This window comes from Chrysochloris asiatica, unplaced genomic scaffold (genome assembly GCF_000296735.1).
Source record: "Chrysochloris asiatica unplaced genomic scaffold, ChrAsi1.0 scaffold00125, whole genome shotgun sequence".
In the NCBI taxonomy this organism is placed as follows: Eukaryota; Metazoa; Chordata; class Mammalia; order Afrosoricida; family Chrysochloridae; genus Chrysochloris; species Chrysochloris asiatica.
In genome coordinates, this window is record NW_006408643.1 from 3,558,633 (window position 1) to 3,581,843 (window position 23,211).

A 23,211-nucleotide genomic window follows, 5' to 3' on the forward strand; every position below is an offset into this window, starting at 1 on the left:
CAGTTTCCAAATTCACAGGTACACATAAGCCCCTACCGTATGACAAACTGATGGACTGTGGTGGTGTGTGGGGGCATCTCTAATACCCAACATATGACATGGTCTGGGATCTCCATTCTCTTTGGGAGGCAGGAGTAGGTGTTGCCACTCTGTTGCCAGGGCGCGATCAACTGTGGTGCAGTGTGTTTTCTGGAGGATGGAGCCCTCCTTTAGGCAGGGGTTCTGGCATGCTTATGCTCTCGTCTGGGTGCCTGGCAGATACTGATTGCGCTTGGCTTTCTCACAACACTCTAATTGTGAACCAGCCAGCCACCCTTTACATCTAGGAAAGCTAGGTCAGGAGAATCCCCATTCATGTCCATCTGACCTGAGAGTGAGTTCTTGTCCTGCTGAGTTCATGGAAGATCTATGCGGATAGCAGTGAAATGGCCAGGGCAATGCAGCCATCAGGGAAAGTGGTGTCCTTTCTGAGAGAAAGGCTCCCAGAGGCAGCCGTAGCCCACCCAGCTGCCTCCTCATCTGGGCTCCAAGGTCCTTGGGGTTTCACCTAACAATCTTCCTGTTAGGGGGTGCCATCCAGAGCAGACAGGCGGCATCTCCCCAGGAAATGAACCAGACTTCCCACAAGAGGGCCTATAGTAGCTGTGAAACAGCCACATTATTTGGAGGGAAGCCAGTATTGTTGCTAAGTGTCCCCGAGGAGTGACTGGTGAGCTTGGAACTCCGACCTTGAGGTGCAAACCAGCTGTGCATTCCATTACATGAACCCACAGCTCCACAGCAGGACTCCAAGCCAAAGGGAGAAGCCCTCTTTCAAGAAGCATGTTCTAGCTGGATGGAAGAGGACTAAGCCAGCAGAGCTCGGAATGACTTTGCTCAGTTGGGATTCTCTGACTAGGTCTGAAATGGTTTTCCATGAATAGTAATCTAACCTTTGGTTCTACAATGAAGATGCACAATTTACCTGCAATATAGTGAAATCAGATGACGATGCATCTACATTGTTTATAGTGTCCTTGTCCTCAATCTGCAAGATAAATGAAGAAAATGTTTATGACAGCAAAAGCAAGGTTAACAGAATATATGTGTTGTTTTTTCTGAGTGCCATCAAGTTGGTTCTGACCCATAGCGACCCTATTTAGGGTTTTCTAATGAGATAGAAATCCTCATCGAGTCAGTTCTGACTCATAGCAAACCCTATGTGAGGTTTCCAAGGAGCTGCTGATGGGTTTGAACTGCCAATCTTGTGGTTCACAGTCCAGTGCTGATCACAGTGCCACACCAGGTCTCTAACCTTGAATCTCTAAGCCATGAAATATCTGAAAATACTTCTTTACTCCACATCCTCACTGTTAAAAGGACACAACACCCACTGTTCTCGAGAGCCCACCGAGTTACCTCAGCATGCTCATGGAGCTGCTCAGGAAGCTCTTTCATTTCGCCTTCCCCCAGCTCTCGGCTGTCCGACAAGGACTCTGGGAGATTGTCGGCATCCTCATCCTCAACACAATCTGCAACACTCCCATTGTCAATTTCTGCTTCATCCAGCACACTGATGTCCATCATGTCGATGTCCTGCAAATTCTCCAGGCTGGTTTCAACATCCTCCTGGGACAACACAAAACAAAACAAAACAAAACAAAACAAAAGAAACAGTCAAGAGATGACCACTTGGCCCATGCCCCATTGGATCTGCTGCCAACACACGAGGTTGCACGTACTTGTCCATCTCCAGAGTTTTCCTCTAGCCCGTTATCTTCCACACCCTCCTCTTCTGGTTTGCGTCCTGAAGAGAGAACAGCAGGAAATCAATGACAGGCACTTCCTATACCGTTGTCACCACTGCCCTTGCTAAGTGCTTTTACTTAGGGGAGAAGAGCAGCTGATGCTGATGTGCCACCATTTCCCATTATGCAAACATGAGTCATGTTTCTCCACAGAAACGACAAAACCTGTGCCACAAATAAAACACATGATGAAATGGGGTCCTGCCTGCAGTCTTTGTGACTTCTACACAACAGTGGGCTGGGACTAAAGGTGAAGTAATATGGATTGAATTTTGGGTCCCTAAATGTGTCAGCTTGCAAGTCCTGGTGTGGCATTGCGGTTCAAATCCACCACCATTCCTTGAAACCCCTAGACAGGGTTACTATGAATCTGTCAACTTGACCAGGCCAGGAGTCTCATTATTGTGCAGTTGTGCTGCAGTGTGTGATATTAGAAAACCTGAGCTTCGATGCCTTGTGGCACAGTGGGTTAAGCAGTAGGTCGGCTCACCACAAGAGGGGCAGTATGAACCCATCAGTTGCTCCAGAGGAAAAAGATATCAAGCCTCGTAAAACCCATGGAGTGGTTTTACCACGTCCTATAAAGGAGTCCTGGTGTGGCGCTGTGGGTTAATGCGCCAGACTGCAAAGCCATTTGAACTGCAAGGCTGGTGGTTCAAGCTTACCAGCTGCTCCTTGGAAACCCTATACATGGTCGCTATGGGTCAGAATCGACTTGATGGTACTTCACAACACAACAATATAGAGCAGCTCTGGTAGCGTAGCGGTTTTGAAATCAGGGTGCTAAACCTCAAGGTCATCAGTTCGAAAGTACCAGCTGTTCTGCGGGAGAAAGATGAGGCTTTCTGCTCCCGTAAAGATTTTCAGCCTCATGGTACTTAACAAACAACAACACAGTTGCTCTGAGTCAGTGACCCCTCCGTTTTTATCTTGTATGAGAGACCACTACCACCCAGAACAGGAACTAGGAGAGCCCGTGTCCTCTGGACCCAGGGTCCCTGTGAGCTCTACCATTAGAGCTGACTGGCAGGAGAGGGTGAGGTGGCTTCCTAGTCCAGAGAGTAAGAAAGCGGAGGAGTGCTTTTGGGAGGAGAGGGATGCAGAGTGAGAAGAGCTGTATCCAGAATCGTTTCTGGTCCTGAATTGTAATAAGAGTGAGTTCTGAGCAGTGTGTGCCTACTGCAGCAAATCCGAATAAGGAGTGCCATGACAGGGTCAGCTGGGGTCCAAATTAGTACAACCGTTTGAGAGGAGGGTCCCCTGCTGATTTTCCTCCCTCTCCCTTGTACACTCTGAGGAGGTCAGATCCTGCCCTCACAAGATGGTGCTGTTCTCTATATGTGCTGCCGACACCTTTCTCGTTTCTTCAACAGCATCACAGACAGACAGGTGCTATCATTGGTCTAATACTTAGAGTTGGAAATTGAACGAAAGCTTTGTAAGGATTAGTAGCCAGGCAATTCTGCATGTAGACACTTGCGCATGTTAATGAATATTTATAGACATGGCATTCCCAGGATGAAGACTACATTTTCAAAGCATAACCAAACCCCAAACTGCACCTATTTATCAAAATACCCCAAAGAAAGGTTGTTCTAATTTATACAGTTTAATAAATAGTGAACAAAAGTGTTGATCTAATTTGTTAACACTGGCTATTTTTCTTTATACATGGCAATGTGATAGGCACAAAGGGAATGTTAGTTTTCATTCAAATCTGACTAAAGCTTAGCTTGAAAATGATGCAAACTTCTGTTGCACTGCTTCCCACTTTACAGATACAGAGCTCTTTCCTTGTCGTATCTATCTATATCTTATTCGTTTCCTTCTCTTTTCCCACTAATCTTTAAATTCTCTTTATGGCTTTTGGGTAAATTTAACTTTCATGTAGCCATTACTGGGTTCATGTTTAGCAACATTTCTTCAGACCAAGATCACACACAGCTTCACTTGTATTTTACATTTTCCAAAGGCACATTCCACCAACACAACTAAACAATCCATTTTTTCCGCGGATCTGAAATGTGGATCTGTGCCTGCCCGAGGCTATTCATTGTCCTATTCTCCTCCCCCAACCCTAAACTGAAGCCTGCAAGCTGTCATAAACCCGAGCCTGGAGGCCTGGTGCACAGTGGGCTAAGAAGGACCATGAAGAAAGGCCATCCAGGACAGTCAAGGAAAACTTTTTATAGACCAAATCGTTCACAACGAATCCTGATTGGCTTGGTAGAGTCTCTTTCTGGTATGAATGGGATTACATGGAGTCAGGGGATCAACCTGATGGCAGCCAACATCCCCAGAATTTTCCCAAGTATTGAAAATCTCAATACTAGAAAAAAGGGGACCTAAAACAGTAACTTCCAGTGTGTCTTGTTCTGACTCACAGTGACCCTACAAAGAGTATCCAGGGAACGGTTGGTGAGTTTGCACCGCAGACCTTATTCAAACCTACACTGTGGTCCAGCGCATTAACCCACAGTGCCACACCAGGACTCCTAGTGACCCTGTACAGGGTTTCCAAGGCTGTCAATCTTTACGGGAACAGAAAGCATCATCTTTCTCCCACGGAACAGCTGCTAGTTTTGAACTGCTGACCGTAAGACCAGAAGCCTGATCTCGTAACCACTACGGCACCACAGCTCCTTAGGACTCCTACAGTTGTTGTTAAATGCTCCTGAGTCCGTTAGATTCCTAGTCGCCCTGTATGGAGTTTCTTAGGAACAGCTGGTGGGTTTGAACTTTGCAGGTTGCAGTCCAGTGCTTATCTTACAGAGCCACTAAGAGGAAAAAAATGTGACAAATAGGCTGGACACTAAGACTTGGGCTTCACATTTTGGACAATACATTATCCACAATTTTCCTCCTTCTTCCACCTCTTGATTTTTCTTACTGTATCATTAAATTTCAAATTGAACACATTGCTGATCTGTTAAGAGTCAACAGCTCAGCAGGCAGGCTGGTGAGCAATGGGCATCCATACCAGTGTGGATGGGAGACTCTGCTTAGTACTGTCACCTTGACGTTGTGGTTTGTTTATTCTGGTTTGGTGCAAGTTTACAGAGGCACCATCAGTTTCCCATTCCGCAATTTAGACATTAGTAGTTTCATGACATCAACTACAATCCCTTTAATGTACAACACCCTTTCCCACTTTTCCCTTGGTTTCCCAATTTCCATCTGTCCTTCCCTACAATTGATTATCCTGCACTTTATATGCCTGACTACTGTTTGGCTAAGGAGCTCTGGCTGCGAGTTGGGCTGCTAACATCCAGGTCAGCAGTTCGAAACTACCAGCCTTTCAGCAGGAGAAAGATGAGGCTTTCTGCTCCCGTAAAGACAAACGGCCTCAGAAACCCTGTACGAGGTCCCTATGAGTTGAACAGACTCCACGGCACATCACCACCACCATTTGGCTGAAAGGTGATCCCTGGTTATATTCCAGGTCTCAAGGGTGTCCAAGGGCCATAGTGTTGGGATCTTTCATCAGTTTACCTCTACTTTTTACACAAATTATAAAATAAATTAAGTACCGTTGAATTGATTCTGATTCTTAGAGACTCTGTAGAGGGGCTTTCCAAGGAGCAGCTGGTAGGTTTGAACTGCTGCTGATCTAGTGGTTAGCAAGCAGTCCAGTGCCTATCCTGTAGCACCACACCAGAAGTCCATAAAGTAAGCTGTTGTTAAGTACTGTCCCCTGTTCCTCAGGGGTTACTGAGGAGCAGCTGGTGGGTTTGAACCGCCGACCTTTCAGTTCAAACTGACCCTGTGGTCTGGCATTTATCCTACAGTTCTACCACACCAGGTCTCCACACATTAAGTGGAACAATTTGAAAAAACAAATATGACTAGAAATAACAAACAAGCAAAAATGAGAATCATGGCAAAAATTTACCCAACAATGAAAAGGTTGGCCATTTAAAAGCAGGTTGCAAAAATGAAATTTAGCAACTATTTTCAATATAAAGAATTAAATCATACAGTGTGTAATGCATCAGACTGCAAAGTTGTTTGAACTGCAAGGTCGGTGGTTCAAACTCACCAGCTGCTCCTTGGAAACCCTATACATGGCTGCTATGGGTTGGAATTGACTCAACGGCACTTCACAACATCAGACACCCGTTGACGCCCATGTCTCCAAAAGCCAGTTACAGCGTAGCAAAGTGCCATGTTCTGGACCTACTGCTCACCATAGTTTCCTAGGGTGCTCAGCATGCAGGGTGTAGGAAGAAGAAGAACAGCTACTTTTAAGCCAACAGTGCCCACCCTCCAGGTGCAAAAACACAGAATGTCCAGGCACTAAGTGTTGCTACCAACAAGATAAGGGAACTAGAAGTTAATCTAACCCCAGCAATTAAAATATCCTTTTAAAGTGCATATAAAATTAAGGTAACAATCCCCAAATCTAATCAATATCATAAATTCAAGGTTTTCTTTTTAAACCTGTAGTTGTTTTTCATAGGGAAAAGGATTTCCTTACATCATACTAGTATACTTTACCTGATTATTCCAGATTCTAATTTCCTTTTCAACACACCAGTCTAATTCCAGAGCTAGGTCCTGGACTAACTGGTAACCCAATTCCCATTAATATTATTGTCTATGGGAGGACATGTCTTAAGCTTTAAAAAATTCTCAGAGATCAGTCGAACGGACTTTGTGAACACTAGCAACACTTCAGAACACTACAGAATGATTACACACTGAATGTTGTTATGTACCGTGGAGTCGGTTCCGACCCATAGCGACCCTGTACAGAGTTTCCGAGGCTGTAAATCTTTACGGGAGCAGAAAGCTTCATCTTTCTCCCGCAGACACACTGAATAAAGCTGATACAAAGATTCTACAATATGTTAGTTCTGTACAATTCTGTTCTCATTACAAAGCAAAAACCTAAGTAGGCTGCCACCACTGGCTGACTATCTCCCCTCTGAAAAGAACAAGCAGGGCTCACCACTTCTACAGATTACTGGGAGCCTGTAACCATTGGAACCACCAGAGACTCCTCTATGTGCACTTTGGTGTCAGGTGCCAATGTGTTCATGGAAAAGTATAATAGAAAAAAAAGTTTCAACCAATTTTTGGAAGCTCACTTCAAAAATCTGTTGGAACCATTTCTACAATCCTAATGATCTCTGGCTTATTCTGATTACTATTTAGCCTCATAAGCCACAGCTGGCACTGGCCTAGAACGCGGTCCCTGGTGAAAAGAGCACATTGGCATGCCCAAAGCTTGGAAGGATCCTGGCCCCTTGATAAGATGGCTGAGTCCAAGACTGGAGCAGGGCAGGACAAGATGAGCCTGAGACACTCGCAGGGGCCTAAAAGCAAAGAAGTGCTCCAAGAAGCATAGGGACACGTCAAAAGCCCTAAGAAGTAGTTGGAAGGGGTTCTGGATTTCACTGGGACAAGTAGTGTCAAAACAAATGACGACCATAACGAATGATAAGCTATAATGGGAATCACTGGATTCACATTAATTTAAAGAAGTTAATGGGCAGGGAGAGCCAGCTATTCCATATGATAAAAAGCAAATGTAGAAGGAACAACAAAATGAGAAAATCCTCATCTGGATGAGGCAGCTTTAATCTGTCTCTAGAGCCTCTATGGGAGCAGATCACCTGGCCTTTGTACACAGAGTGGTAGGGCCAGAAGGTGTGAACTGCTGACCTTATTTAGGTTAGCATAGCTGCTACTACACCACCAGGGCGCCTTCTAGAAGTTTTCATTTCATCAATTATTTAAGAAAAGCACAACTTGGTAAACACCATAATAATAACTTGATTTAGTGATTTAGTGACTGTGGAAATTTGTGGGAAATGAACAGGCTATTTTACAGAGCTTAGAGTATCTTCCTCATAAATGCAATCCCAAAGGGACAGCTCTGGAGACACCTGGCCCACAGCACTGTCACAGATGGCCAGTCCAATCACTGGTCATGGTTCCAGTGCCTTCTGATGTGATAAACTGAGAAGAACACAACAGTTCTGGTATCCTTCTGAGGAAATGTGTAACCTCAATCTACTCATGGAGAAAAGGAACAAACACAAAACCAACAATAACAACCTGCTGCCTTCCGGTTGATCCCAACTCCTGGCAACCCCAGGTGTGACAGAGCACTCACTTACATGGAAGCCGGTCTTTTCTTCCATGGTGTCACCAGGTGGATTTGGACTACTAACTTTTAGGTTACTGGTTGTATGTTAAGTATTGGTACCATCCAGGATACTGTATTTGAAAAACAATTTAAAAAGAGCATCGAAAAGACCAGGCTTACTGGTCAGATAGAAATTGGTGGAAGCCCCAAGACTGACCCTTAGACACCCTTCAAGCAGGGAACTGCATTCACCCATGTGATTCCAGGCAAACAGACAGGCCTAGCCTGTGAACAATGACACCAGGGAGGTCTGTATCCTCACAACAATCAAGCGTACAGAATAAAAGGGTACCATTTGCCCAGGGAGAAAGCTCAGAAGGCAGGCAGGGATAAGAAAGAAGGATGAATGGAGAGGAAGTGTAAGTGGTGGAGATTTCAACCAAATGTCATAAAACAAAATGTTGAATGGAAAGCTAATTTGCGTTGTAAACTCAAATCAGAAGAATAACAAACCCCCAACAGGCTATAAAAGAACTGGGGGGGGGGACGGACCATTCCAAAGGTACAGTGGTTAAAGTGCTTGGGTGCTAACTCACCCTTCCATGGGAGAAAGATGTTACAGCAGGCTTCCATAAGACTGTGGCCTTAGTAACCCTGTAAGGCTGCACTACTGGGTCGCTAGGATTTAGCGACCTGGACGGTGTTCAAAAACCGACAATTGCATGGAGTACTGGTGTAGCGCTGGGGGTTAATGCACCGGACTGCAAAGCCGTTTGAACTGCAAGGTTAGTGGTTCAAGCTCACCAGCTGCTCCTTGGAAACCCTACACAGGGTCGGTATGGGTCGGGATCAACTCGACAGCACTTCATAACACCAACAACACTCTGGACTGTGTTCAAAAACCGACAACTGCATGAATACAAAGAAAGCATGAGGAACTGCTAAACGGGTTTAAAGCAATGAAAGACAGCTGGGACAAGTGACTGCACCGAAGTCCTGGCTGACTTTTTCTTCTGGCTATAAAGAAAACGAACACAACAACTAAATCTCGATAGCCTACAATTATTGTTAAGTGCCATCGAGTCGGTTCTGACTCATAGGACCCTGTACCGTACAAGGTTTCTGAGGAGCGACTGGTAAGCTTGAACCGCCAACCTTGCAGTCCAGAGCATTATCTTGCAGCGCCACATCAGACCTAAGATTAGACAATAGGATTGTATCATTTATTAATTTCTTGATTGTGGGAACGATGGTTATGTAATATCTTCCACTTTGGGAAATACTGTAGCGCAGCGAGGCACGCACCTGCAACTTATACACCCACCCAAGAGAAGGCAGGGGTGAGGGGTGGGAGTCCTGTTGCAGCACTGCAGGATAATTCATTGGAGCACAAGGTCAGTTTGAACTGCAGGGTCGGCAGTTGAAACTCACCAGCCGCTCTTTAGGAAACTTAGAAGGGTTGCTATGAACCAGCACTTAACAACAACAGAGAGGGGGAGGGGAGACAAAGAAAACCTGGGTTAAGATCTATGTGAATTCTTTGCATTTTTCTTACAAATTTCCTCTAGTCTAAAACTATATCAAAACGCAAAAACCTGGGTAGTCAGGTCATAGCTTAAAACACAAAAATCTTAAGTGATATAAATATTCTCAAACACCGTAAGATATTCTATTAATTTAGACTTTCTGATAATGCTAACACAGAAGAACTTTACTTTGCTAGTAACTGGGAGAACAGGTTCTGTTAAAGCAAATTATTGATGTAAAACTATGCAGAAGCCATTTGTTTTAAAAAACACATTAAAAGAAAGTTTTATTATTAAAATACTAATAAGATCGAATCTAATGATGAAGCACTTGAAAAACCACTCAGTAAGATTATAGACTGGCTCCATTAAGTATTAACTCCAGGACATAACTAATTATGCTCAGCAAAGAACCTCAGACAAATGATTTTTTTACTGCACGATCCATAAGAGCAAAACTAACCTCTGGTGATCTGTACTGGGGGCGTGAAGGACGCATAAATGGTATTTTGAAAGCTAATACCATGTGGGTAAGACAAATTTCAAAGGAATTAAAAATCCACAATGTCAAACTAGGACCACAAATATTTAATATAGTATCTACATATATATTTTAAAATTAAAGCAAAGGCAGGCGTCTTGAAACACAACATAAAGCCATACAGCATAGACTGACAACTTCATCTAGATGAAAAATTAAACCTGAATGTCCAATATACCACAAACAAGTCAAGTCAAATGCTAGACTGGGCAAAAAACAGTGTCAACCTTTTGTGGAGAGAGCACCCTGAAACACAGTGTGACAGAAAGTCCAGCAGAAAACTGGGCACAGGGCATGAGAAGACCCTTCAGAAAATATAATTGGCGAATCATAAAAAGCTAGCTAATCTGTGAGGAAATGTCAATAAAACCTTTACTTCTGGAGAAATGCAGGTTACCCCAGGCAACGTTTAGAAAGAGAAGTAATATCGAGTGGTGAGTATCAACAAACAGGCCCCCTTTACCACTGTCGGTAGGAGGTAACCAAGTGTATTCAGCAGCAGTAACAGTCTGTTGGAGCACACATGTTAAACTACAATGTATCAACCTATGACTCTAGAATTCTAGCAATTTATTGAAAAAAACATTCCTACAACTATAGAGACATTTCACTCCACAGCTGGAAATGTGGAGTGAAAACTGGAAACTACCTCAGTAGTCTAGGAATCAGGAGGTCAATGAGCTAAGTTAGGGCACATACACCTGGAGAATTGCTATAAAGCTGTCAACGTGCCATCTGCAGCACCCTAGAGAGCAGACGTGGCCTGCTGAGTGGAAAAGAAAGCTATACAACATTCTGTAGTTGTTGTTACACAGTGATCACAACTGTCCAGTGTAGGGCTAATATGTTTTGGGGCTTGAGCAATTACTAAGACTTTAAATCACAAGCAAACGTTCCGGACTATCCAAAGGAACCGTTTGAGCTGGTTCTTTCTTAACCCAGTAGTTTGATGCACCTAACGACTCGACGGCACTTAACAACAACAACAACAACAAGTAGAGGTAAACAGTAAAATATACCCCAGGGGAAGAAGGGAAAACAAGGACGATACGACGACCCCTGCCTTCCACAGTCAGACTACGGACTACGTCAAGGCAGCATGACCTACGCGTGAAATCCAGGGATCAGGGGTTGCTAGGCCCTGGGAATGTTGGGGATCTAAGGAGATTCAAACGATTACCGGGGGCTCAGTTGTTGTCTAGTAAACTGGGGCCTTGGATAAACACAGATGGGGACTAGTAGTGACCAGTACACGTAAGTGAAGGAGCAGAGGGCCTAAAGAACAGGTCTCGTTTGGGGCCTGACTTGAGTGTATTAGAGGGAGGTGATGGGAAAGGAAGCAGGAAAGAGGTGGACAGGGAGGGTCATTAATATAATGTGGCACGTGCTTTTCTTCTGTAGGCAGTTTTTGAAACTAACTGTAAAGTGACATTTCTGTTTGACGAGGTGGTATTTAAAAGGAAATGCGCCCTGGTGGCACTGTGGGGGTAAGCCTTGGCCTCAAGGTTGGCAGTTCAAACCCACCAGCTACACTTTGGGAGAAAGATGAGGTTGTCTGCTTCTAAAATTTAGTCCAGAAACCCTGTGGAACACCGCGCCTTTGTCCTATAGAGTTTCTATGAGGCAAAAGAAGCAACTTGAGAGCAGTGCTGTGAGTTGTGAGGATTGAAAAAGGAAGTTAGTTTCTGCAAAAGCCACAACATTTGGAAACTCATTCCTAAATGCTCTGTATTTAAAGAATTTTAAGAAGCTGGGCAAGTAAGGGCAGTGGGCAAAGCTACAGAGAAAAATGAGAGCCTGAATCTCCCATACGTGGTTGCTGGGTACCATGGTAACAACATGCAGGGGTGGGATTTCAAACCAACATGCAAAGCCTAGTTCTGGGGACAGCTCAAGTGTGCAAGCAAAAGAAGAGAATTAACAAAGACAAGTAGGTTTCAAGGAAGTTTGTAACATCAAGAATGCTTATAAAACCTCTGATACCTTTGCTGGACCTCTTTGCAGTTTTCTTGTTTCCTTCAGAGGTAATTTCAATTTCATCAGGATTACCCCCTTCGTCTTCAATTGCCTATAGGGAAAGTGAAAACGTCAGTTGATCAAAAGAAGCCAGGGGCTTAAAAACCAGCTGAGCTGGAAATGCTCCCCCAGGCACCACACATTCACCCCATCATCTCTTTTTCTAAACTGGAGCAAAGTCTATGGAGTCAGACTATGTCAGGAGCTGTGTCGTATGAGTTGTTTACTTAATTGCGTGAAGTTTGCCTTTTCTCTGCCAAGATGGAGCTAATGATAGTATTTATCGTGGAAGGCTGCTACAGGGACACTATAATCCCTGTAAAACAAGCGTGCAACAGGAATTTGGCTCTTCTGAAAATGTCATTACCACCATAGTCTGGTCTGGTCCATCCTATTCTTGGACCCAAGAGAACAACATCAAATCAAAGGGAAAGGCACACAGCGTGCTGGTTTCCTGTGAACGTTGTTTAGCCTCCATGGCCCCCTGGAATATCTATTGTGTGTTAGGTATTATACCCAACTTGGCAAGTTTCAGGCTGTATCCAATCACAATTGGCTCCAAGGATCCTACTCTTACTCGCTAGGTGATCTTGCTCACCTTACACAAATTGGAAGGTCTCTTAGTAAGCCTGCCTTCCACACCAACAGCTCTAGACCTTCTCAGTACCTGACACCAGGTAGGCACTTGGAAAAACTGTGAGTAACACGCCATTATCCCTTTCTGTCTTCATAATCCTGTCCTGTGCATATCTTAAAACTCACTTCAAATCCATTTGTATTTGTCGTTAAGTGCTGTTAAATCAGTTCCAATTCACAGCAACACTGTTTAAGGTTTCCAAGAAGCTGCGGGTGGGTTTAAATTGCCTTTGTATAGTACCCTAAGCCCCAAATTCACTACCATGAAGTTGATTCCAACTCATGGTGACTTTACAAGGCAACACCCAACTGCTCTCTAGGGGTTCCCAGACGCAACTCTCTGGAAGCAAACTGCTAACTGTTTGGGTAGCAGACCAATGCTTAACCATCAGCACTACCAGGGCTTTGGTTTACTTATGTTGTTAAGTGCCGTCAAATTGGTTCCGACCCAGTGACCCTGTATAGGTTTCCCAAGGAGCGGCTGGTAGGTTTGAACCACCTTCAAACTGACCTGTGGTCCAGCGTATTATCCTGTGGCACCAAAAGTTTCAAATGAGTCCTGGTGGTGCCGTGACTTAGGCATTTGGCTGTTAACCACAAGGTTAGAGGTTCAAACCTACCAGTCACTCCTTAGGAGAAAGATGTGGGCCTCTGTTTCCATATAGATTGACAGCCTTGGAAACCCTATGAGGCAGTTCTACTCAGTCCTATAGGGTTGATAGGAGTTGTAATAGACTCAAGGGCAGGGAGTTTTTGGGGTCAAAACCGTCAAAGATGATCAGGGAGCCAGAGGCTCTACAGCTAATCTGCCACTGTGTACAGAGAAACCCTCTCCTCTCAGAGGAGCCCCAAGGAGGAATTGCAGTTCTGCCCGGGATCAAACAAATGAGAAAGCCCAGAACCCCCTCTTCCCCAGGAAAGCCTGAGAGATCTGTCAACAGCAGCCAGAGCAGGGAAGAACAGCCCCATCCTGTCCCTCAGTGTGTCTCCCCTGGGTGCAATGTTTACAGGGTCATCCCTTGGGAGACAGTGTGCCGAGTCATCCCTACCGCTGCCATTGTTAATTACCGTCAGGTAGATTTCTACTAGTGGACACCAAAATAAAAGGAGAGTACTCATCAAGACCCTAACAGGATTGAGTAGAAGTCACATGGATATTATTAAGTGCCATGGATTGGTTATAATCCAACTCAGTGACCCTGTATAGCAGGAATGGGGACCATCCTGCAGGCAGGCCATGTTGTTAAGTGCTTCTGAGTAGATTCCAACTCATAGCAACCCTGTATAGGGTTTCTAAGGAACTGCTGGTGGGTTGAACTGCCAACCTTGTGGTTCACAGTGTAGTGCTGACCCTACAGCTCCACACCAGGGTCCAGCCATCACATTGTTGTTCAGTACCCTGTTGTTAGTGACCCTGCTCAGGGTTTCCAAGGCTGTAAATCTTTACTGGAGCAGAATGCCTATCTTTCTCCTGTGGAAAGGCTGGTAGTTTCAAACTAAATTTGTAACCACTATGCTAACGGAGTTCCTAGCCATCACATTTGTTGCTGTTGTTAAGTACCGTGGAGTCAGTTCGAATTCATAGTGACCCTGCACAGGATTTACAGCCATCACATTAGGGGTGAGTTCATTAAACGTCTGACCAAATATAGCAGGATAATTTTTAAGTAGATAATTGTATGGTCTGTGAATGATTTACATAAATTTTAGCAGAAACAAAGCTCCCCACGTTGCCGTATAGGGTTTTCAATGAGCAGCTAGTGGGTTTGAACCAGCAACCTGTGGTTAAGCAGTCCAGTGCTTATCCTACCACATCAGGATGAACAAGCCTTGGCAAATTAGGTCAGAGAACTCTCTGTCCTGTATAAAGTGAAGTGGCATTTACAATAAAGGACACAGGCTTATGTTTGAAAGACCCACTTCTGCTGAGCTTCAGCCTCCTCCTCAGGAAAACAGGGTACAATCCCGCCTTCCTCGTAATAGCAAGCGTTAGGAAACCCAAAGGAGGAATGAGTCACCAGCCCCGTGGTCTGCAGGCTGAGAGCTCACCCAGGACAGGTCCGAAGACCTGGGGAGGCAAAGAAGGAAGTCAAAACCAAGGAGGAAACTTCAAGCCGAGTTGTTGACCCCAGGTGACTGAGCAGAACTGCTGGTGCAGGGAGGGGGGAATTCTTGGCTGTAACCGTCACCAAAGTAGATGGCCAGGCCTTTCTCATCTCATACCCCTGCTGTTGATAAGTGCATTGAGCCGGTTCCGACCCATAGCGACCCTGTAGAGGGGTTCCAAGGAGCGACTGGGGAGCTTGAATCACTAACCTGGTAGGTCAAACCGACTTTGCAGCCTAGCGCCTTAACCCACAGCGCCACACCAGGACTCTGAGTGGGTTCAGATCTGCAACCTTTTAGTTACCAGCCAAGGGCTCCGATCGCTCCAACAACTCGGCTAGACACCCCCTCCGTTACCGGGGCCTTTCATGCCCTTCCCGCGAGGTAGAGGGCCGAGGCCGCATTTGGCAGGAAGGAAGCAAAATGGAGGCCAGAGCGAACGTGGATGGGTCGACAGGCGCCGGGCTCAGGCTCTCACTTGAACCCCAGCCCCCCGCCCCCGCCCCTCGGCACACAAGGTCACGTGTCGCCCACGCACAAGCTCGGCCAAAGTCCGCGTCTCCCCGGCCCGCCGAGGCTCTCCTCCTCCGCCCGGAGCCTCCCTAGACCTCACGCCTAAGAACCACCGAGCCCTGGCAGCACCCCAGTTCAGCGCCATCGCTGATAACGGAAAAGGCGGCCGTTAGAGTTCACCCCGAGGTTTCACTCTGCAGGAAAGAAGAAAGGCCTGGCGCTCGGCTCTTTGCCCGGCAATTCGAGTCGGCCACACACGGGGGCGCTACGAGTCGCAATCGACTCGACGGCGCGCAGCAACTCTAGAAACCGCGCTGCTTCCCTTTCCCCCCAACTGGTGGGATCCACGCTTACATCCCCTCCCTTTTCTTTGTTGATTTTGTGGCTGACCCCCACCCACCCCGCCGCCTCCAAACGCGCCCGGCTTCTCCGCCCGAACGATCACGGCGCATCCCTCCTCCCCTCCCCCCACCCTCCCGGTGTCAGACGGCCCGGGTTCAAATCCCGACGCCACCCCTGCCCGGCCGTGTGACCTTGGCCGAGTCTCATCACGAGGTGAGGGCTGCAGACGCCCTCGTCCGGTTCTGGGGGCGGGAAGAGAGGGAAACAATGAGGGGGAAGGCCTCGGCGCAGTGGCCGCTGCAGCACGCAGGGCCTCGGGCCGTTGTCACTCGTCGCCACCAAACGCCGACGGAGGCCTTTTTTCCCGTGCCCGTCGCGTGGTTCTTTTTCCCTCCTCCCTCCTTTTCACTCCCGTTCCAAATCGGCGCTGGGATTTGAACCCGGGCCCGAGTGGCCTCAGAATTCGCACTCCGGGTCTCTTAAGTTCCGCCGGGTTAGGCCCTGCAGGCCGCAAATGGGGTCGGGGGCGGATCCCAGGGCGAGGAGACCCCCATCGCGGTCCCAGGGACCCCCAACCCTCCTCTGGCCCGCCCCCTGTTCTACCTTTTTCAGGCGATCCATGAGAACGCTCTTGTTGCCGCTGGAATCCAAATTCCGTTTCTTCAGCTCCGCCCGCAGGTCGATCACCCGCAGATCGCTAAGGCGCCGCGTCCCGGTCTCCGACGAGGCGGAGCTCAGAGCTGCTGCGCCCACCGCACCTGAATCGCCTAGGCCTGACAGAGTCTCCGCCATTCCAGGGACCCTGGCTCCGCCGCCCACTTCACACAGAACCGGGCCGGTGGTGTCTCGGCTCCTAGCACAAAATGGCGCCGCCTGAGAGGGAACCGCTCCAGCCGCCCCGGCGCGCCTCGTTTATGCGCAGACGCACCCGGCGCGGGGCCCACTCTTTAGGTCTTATACGCACATGCGCAGTGAGCGCCTTGGGGGGTTGTGCGCAGGCGCGTTACGCCCCGACAGCCTCCCGCCGCGAATGACCGGGAGACATGCGTGTTGCAGTTACGGCGCTTGCGCGTTGTGGCGGGGAGCGTGCGGTTGGTGGACACGCGAGCGCGCCGGCGGCTAAGAACGTTGATTGGGACTGCGCGCATGCGCGACTGGATATCTGGGCGGGAGGAAACGAGTGCGTTTTCCTCTTAGGCGGCGCCATTTTGTGCTCAGAGCCGCTACAGCCGCCGGCGGTGTGAGAAGTAGGTGGCGGAGACAGGAGGCGCGGGATGGCGGAAACTGTGACGGAGTCGGGAGACCCGGGCTCTGGCACGGCTGCTGTCGTTTCGGACGACTCGGAGACCGGGACGCGTCGACTCAGCGACCTGCGGGTGATCGACCTGCGGGCGGAGTTGAAGAAGCGGAACCTGGACACGGCCGGCAACAAGAGCGTCTTGATGGAGCGGCTCAAGAAGGTGAAGCGGCTCGGGACCCCGGGGGGCGCACGGGGCCGGGGCACTAGGCCGCGCAGGCGTGTCAGCGCGGAGCCCCCGGCTAGCCTCCTTCATGGTACCCCTGGCCCGAGCCACCCGGGGCCCGGGGGTCCGGCAGTGTGACCTTGGCCCGTCACCAGCCCGCCCTGTGCCCCTCTCCCTCCCCTACTTCCAGCCACTTGCTTCAAGTTCCCAACAAACTGGACCCGTTAGGCCTCAGGGTGGCCTTTGGCCTCTCGGGACTGGGGATTGAGTCTCCACGCAGTGACCTTGGACAAGTGTGTTTGTCGTGTCCTCCCCGCGCCTCAGTTTCCCTTCCTGGAGCGTGGTGTCAGAACTGCGATTGACAGGAAATGGGGCCCGTGCGCGGGTCTGCCCCAGGGCCTTTGCACTTGCTGGGCCCTCAACCTGGACAGCGTTCCCCTAGATCCCTTGGCGGGTGGCAGAGTTTCACGACTGTGACTTGTCACCCCCCTGACTTGCTGCTCCGTCCCCCTGCCCCCAGGCAGTAAGGCCGACCTGGGAGCATGGTGATGGATGGTCTGTCGCCCCCCACTTGCGCAAGATCCTGGAGCCTCGGGACCTTCTCAGGTGCCCATGGAGTGTCCAACCCTCTGCCAAGCACCCCGGGGTCCTGAGATAGTTGTTGCATGAAAGCAACTGACCACCTGCCCTGACACTGTCCTCCTTCTTCCCTGGAAGTCAGAGCTGGCCTGTGGACAGACACCACCTAGCCCTTCACCCCCGGCTCAGCTTCGCTGTTACTATTTGATCTGGCAGCAACTTGAAGCTAGCAGGTTGGACACTGCCCATTTTGGACCTGGTCGATGACCTGGATGCTGGGGGCTGCTGCTCCCACAGCCCTGCAACATGCCTCCCCTTCAGCCTTGTTTTGGGCATTGGGCCCAGAGAGAGAATCCTAGTTATGCTGGGGCCGCCCTGGGTCGGCAGTCCTGATAGCATAACCAGAGTTGGCGTTTGGCGAAGAAGGAACTGCCTTTGTTCCTTGGGAGCTTGTTACTTGGAAAGACGAGTGTGTGCTGTGTGCCCAGGGTGCCTGATAACATGGTGAATCTCGTCTCTTCCTAACAGGCGGTTAAGGAAGAAGGGCATGATCCCGATGAACTTGATATCGAGTTAGAATCCACCAGCAAGAAGACAGCAAAGAAGGGTGTGAAAGGTATCTGCTTGTACTTAACGCTTGTTTGAAGCTGGAGTGTTTCGAGAACTTACTGTTGGGTGCTGGGGAGTTTGTTTCCACGAGCAACCCCATGTGACTGAGTAGAACTACCCTCTAGCGTTCTCTAGGGCAAAGGAGTCTCATGGACAATGGTTCAGTCTTCGATTGCTAACCTGAAGGTTGGTAGATGAAACCTCCAGTGGCTTGGTGGCAGAAAAGACTTGGTGACCTGTCCCCACAGAGATTACAGTCTTGGAAATCCAATAGGGTATTTCTATTCTGTCCCATAGGATTCCTGAGTCGGAATCTACTCAAGGGCACCTAGTCTTCTCTCATGGAACCATTGAGTGGCTTCATACTGCCAAACTTGGAGTTGGTAGTTGAGCACTTAAAGTAGCATTACTAGTGCTCTGTTTTGAGACCTTGGAGGACTGGCTAATGGCGCTCTTCTGTCCCCTCTGCCTGAAGAAGGACCCCTTGGGCCTTCAGTGGCTCTTCACCGAATGAGTAGCTGTGTCGAGGGTACTAGAGGGCCACAGAGAAGTGTAGGTGCCACTTAATTGCTCTTTGCATTAAAAGCCAGAGGAAGGCACAGAGCTGTCCCAACTGCTCTGACCAACCAGATGTCTTTGCTAAATGGTTCAAAATACAGGTCTTAAACTGAGGAAAAGATGCTCTGGTAGTGTAGTGGTTACCAGTCGGGCTGCTAATTTCAAGATCAACAGTTGAAAACTTCCAGCGGTTCCATGGGAGAAAGATGAGGCTTTCTGCTACTGTAAAGATTACAGCCTCAGAATTGCTATACAGGATTACTGTGAGTCAGGACTGACTCCATGGCACACCACCACCACCACCAAACCAAGGAAACTTGACAGCGATCCTAGACTGAATGCTGTTAGGTGTTGGTGGGTCGGTTTTGGCTCTGACACCAGGTGACAGTAGAACTACCCAGAGAGTTGCCAATGCTGTAGTCTTTTGGGCAGCAGATCTCCGGGTCTTGTTCCCACAGAGCCCCTGGGTGGATGCCAACAAATAATCTTTTGGTGAGCACCAAGGAAGCCCTTCACCACTGAGCCACCAGGGCTCCTCGCAGACCTAATAGGACCCAGCTTGGCTAGGTCAGAAATGGGCTTTTTGGTATTTGCACCAAGTCAGTCTGAGGGGACTTCAAAAACTTAGTGAGAAAATGGGATGTTTCCACAAAAGTTTGGAAGCCTCTTGGTATTTTACTTAGTTTTTTTTTTTTGTTTTAACCATAGGAAGTATATGTTTATATATGTATGTGTGTGTGTGTGTGTGTGTATGTATATATATACACATATATATAGCATCTGTCAACCTTTTTAACATGTACAGTTTAGTGAACTGTGTATGCTACTATTGGTTTTTTCATTTGACAAGATGCACATGCAATAAAATAAAGGTGTGGTGACATTAGTGGGTTTTAGTTATACTCACAAGGATGTACCATTATCATCCCTATCCAATTTCAGAATGTTTTCATCAGCCCAAAAGAAGCCCCATACAAATTAAGCAGTTCCGCCTGTGCCCCTTCACCTCTCCTAGCTCTGTTGTTAAATACCATGGAGTGAGTTAGCACTCCGAGGTCCTATATAGGGTTTCCTAGGAGTGGCTGGTGGGTCTGAACCACTGATCCTGCTGTCAGCAGTCCAGTGTTTATCCTGCGGGGTCACACTAGGAATCCCATTAGCCCTAGGAAACTGCTAATCTATTTTCTGCCTGGATTTGCTTCTTCTGGACATTTCCTATAAATGGAATCATATGACATGACTTTTTGTGTCCGGCTTTGACTCAGCAAAATGTTATAAGGTTTGTCTATGTTGTAGCATGTATCAGTACTACATTTCTTTAATTGATAACCAATGTATTGGGGGGAGCATTTAATCTACAAATGTGATGATTTTGACTAGTTGGCTCGCACGTTTTCAGTGGTAAATGTAGAACTCACAGGATAGGCTTAGTCTTTTGAAAGGTGCCCCACAGGGAAATTCCCACAGCACTACACGGTCCCATTCATCTGAACAAATATGAAAGACATCTAGTTAGGGCGTAGAAACAAGTGAATTGTGTATCACTGGCAACAAATCCAGCTTATTTTAGCAACTTTAACTAGAAGAACTTTTTCATAAAGCATCAGATGGTTTTAAAACTTGAGCCTTTGTTTCACTAGGTTACATACATTTGGGGGGGGGGTTAGTTTAATTTTAAAGCATTGCTGAATTTATACCACTCATGTAAGTATTTGTTTTTCACTTACAGGCTTTGACTCTCTAAAATGGGTATGAAATGTGAGAGATTGGTCTATAGTAGGAATCTTGCAAACACCTCTCGTGGTTTGATGCTGAATTAGCTATGAACTGACAGTCTGATTTTTTAAATAGTAAAAATTACTTTAAAAGTACAAGTTATTTGTCGATTTTAATTAGCTGCTCATTTAAAAGCTAAAGGTCAAGACTGAATTCATTAAACTATTCTTGGGGCCCTAACAGTATCTTTTATTTTTTCGCATGAACTGTCAAAAGTTTTGGACTAAAACTTAGGCTCAGTGAAAACCATTTGGAGCTAATCCCCCCACCTCAGAAAAAGCTTTATACGAGTTACTTAGGTTGATAAAAAGAGAATGTAGCCTCAGCCACCGGGGATTAGAAAAGCTGGTCCTGTCCCTTTATTACAGATTCGTAATAAGCACTGAACTTATTACTTAAGGTTACATGTTCAAACCCACTAGCTGCTCCTCAGGAACCCTATACAGGGTTGCTATGAGTTGGAACTGACTCTACAGCTAAGTCCTGGTGTGGTGCTGTAGGATAATGCACTGGACTGCAAGTTCAGCAGTTCCAACCCACTATTCGCTCCTTAGAAACCCTATACAGGGTCGCTATGAGTTGGAACCAACTCGATGGCACTTAAGTCTGGGGCAGTGGTGGTGCAGGGGTAGTAATCTTGCTGTGCAGGAGCCCCAGTACCCGTCATTGGGGCCCAACAGGTTTCAGTAAAGCTACTGGACTAAAATGGAGTAGGAAGCAAGACGTGGCCATCGAGTTCCGAAAACCAGCAGTGAAAACCCTAGGGATTAAAAGGAGGAATGGAAACGAATCAGGGATGGCCTGGGATAAGTGGCTGCTAGATTGCAGAGATTGTATTCAGTGAGATGAAACAAAGTGTGATTTGTTGAATGTGAAACTAGTGATCTGCTCTGTATACCTTCACTTAATACACAATAAAAAATTAAAAAGAAAAAAACCCTGTGGATCACCACAGCCCAGTTTGTAGCCAGTCCTGGAGAGGGGTCAGCACTGGACTGGGCAGCAGCCATTCCACTGCATGGGATTGCCGTGAGTTGGGTCACTCGATGGCAGCTGACCACCATCACTAAGAAGACCCCTGAGAGGGGGTCCACAGGGCAGAGTCCCTAGAGGTCTACATTTTCCATGTTGGCTGGCGACGTTTCTTAGGAAATGTATAAAAGTGTTGATGAGGTGGTACTGGTGTGGCGCTGTGGATGAATGCGTCAGACTGCAAAGTCAGTTTTAATTTCAAGGTCAGTGGTTCAAGCTTACCAGCTGCTCCTCGGAAACCCTATACAGGGTTACTTTGGGTTGGAACCGATACTGCAGCACTTAACAACAACCACCACTTAGTTTTTTAGATGCTGCCATCGAGTTGGGCTGATTCTAGGGATTCTTGTCCCCACCTTCTTTCACAAAGTTAGAGTTGCTCAGTTTTCCTAAGGGAGAACTTCCTCATGACACGTCCAAACAGGTATTCGCTCGCCTGGCCCTTATAACTCATCTCATGGGCAAAGTGGTTGTAAACTTGCAGGTGTGTTGGGAAAGGTTGTGTTTTTAATCAAGGTTGGTCTTTGGGGTGGAAAATGGCCTTTTTCTGAATTCTGACGTAGCACGTCTTAACAAGAGCCTGTCTGCACTGCGAGTTTTGTCCCTGCTCTGCCTGGGAAGCTATTTCGTCTGCTGATCTTCGTTCTACATCCTGTGTGGGCTCTTGTCGACTGCTATTCAGAGGCCTAGAAATTGGGGGCAATTACCAGGTATTTTTAGAATATTTCCAGAAGATCTGCGGTTAGATTTAACGAGACGGTGGTACAGCTGAATTTTGAAGAGTCCTGGCTTTGGAGCCCAGCAGTTTCTCAGTGGCGGGTGCAACTCGAAAGCCTGTTGGCATTTCTGGAAGTATTAAATAACTGAAAACAGAGATCTCTGTAATCAGATGGAATTGACTCAAAGCTACAACTCCTGGCAGCCCAGGTGTCTCAGAGGAAGACTTTGCCTAACATTTGCAATGGGCGAGTTTTTGGGTGCAGCTCGCCTGGCCTTTTCTTCTGATACGCTTCTGGGTGGACTTGATGGCCATTCTTCCACTACAATGCCATATGCTAACCATTTGTACCACACACTACCTGACATGTAATAAAGCTAAGTTTCTGAAGTAATAATGGTGAGCAAGCTATGTAAAATATGTTGTTGTTGTTGTTGTTTTTGTTGTTAAGTGCTGTTGAGTTGATTTCGACCCATAGTGACCCTGTATAGGGTTTCCAAAGAGTAGCTGGTGAGCTTGAACCACCAACTGTGCAGTTCAAATGACTTTGCAGTCTGACGCATTAGCCCACAGCGCCAACACCAGGACTGCATTTATGATGTTTGTTATGTGCCGTGGAGTCGGTTCCGACTCATAGCGACCTTGTACAGGGTTTCCAAGGCTGTCAGAAAGCCTCATCTTTCTCCTGTGGAACAGCTAGTAGTTTCGAACTGCTGTCCCTGAGGTTCGCAGCCCGATTCATAACCACTACGCTACCAGAGATATAGAGGCTACCTTTTAGATTGTTACATTACATTTTTTTATCTTTACAAAATTTGTAATATTTCTTATTGGGAAATGCAAACATCTATACAGGTAAAAATAAAGTTTGGTAGGGATGTATCCTTTGCATTATAAGATGTGGAGCAGTGTCCT

General features: G+C 47.2%; 2 protein-coding genes across 5 annotated transcripts in view; one reads left to right on the forward strand and one right to left on the reverse strand.

Moving 5' to 3' along the window:
* SAFB (scaffold attachment factor B) overlaps window positions 1-16,490 on the reverse strand; it is a 28,255-nt gene extending 11,765 nt beyond the window's left edge. Inside the window, exons 1-5 of one of the 4 annotated variants that reach the window (XM_006868907.1) lie at window positions 16,165-16,395; window positions 11,932-12,016; window positions 1,722-1,786; window positions 1,399-1,608; window positions 965-1,027 (exon numbers count right to left, since the gene is read on the reverse strand). In XM_006868907.1, the coding sequence (XP_006868969.1) occupies window positions 965-1,027; window positions 1,399-1,608; window positions 1,722-1,786; window positions 11,932-12,016; window positions 16,165-16,353 (612 nt within the window). In that variant the 5' untranslated portion in view covers window positions 16,354-16,395. Of the gene's footprint in view, window positions 1-964; window positions 1,028-1,398; window positions 1,609-1,721; window positions 1,787-11,931; window positions 12,017-16,164 lie in introns of all 4 variants that reach the window. The other 3 variants (XM_006868904.1, XM_006868905.1, XM_006868906.1) reach the window with 3 other exon arrangements.
* Window positions 16,491-16,817: 327 nt separating this feature from the next.
* Window positions 16,818-23,211, forward strand: part of SAFB2 (scaffold attachment factor B2) — a 36,237-nt gene continuing 29,843 nt past the window's right edge. The window contains exons 1-2 of the mRNA XM_006869026.1: window positions 16,818-17,021; window positions 18,132-18,219. Of these exons, the coding sequence (XP_006869088.1) occupies window positions 16,836-17,021; window positions 18,132-18,219 (274 nt within the window). The 5' untranslated portion in view covers window positions 16,818-16,835. The remainder of the gene's footprint in view (window positions 17,022-18,131; window positions 18,220-23,211) is intronic.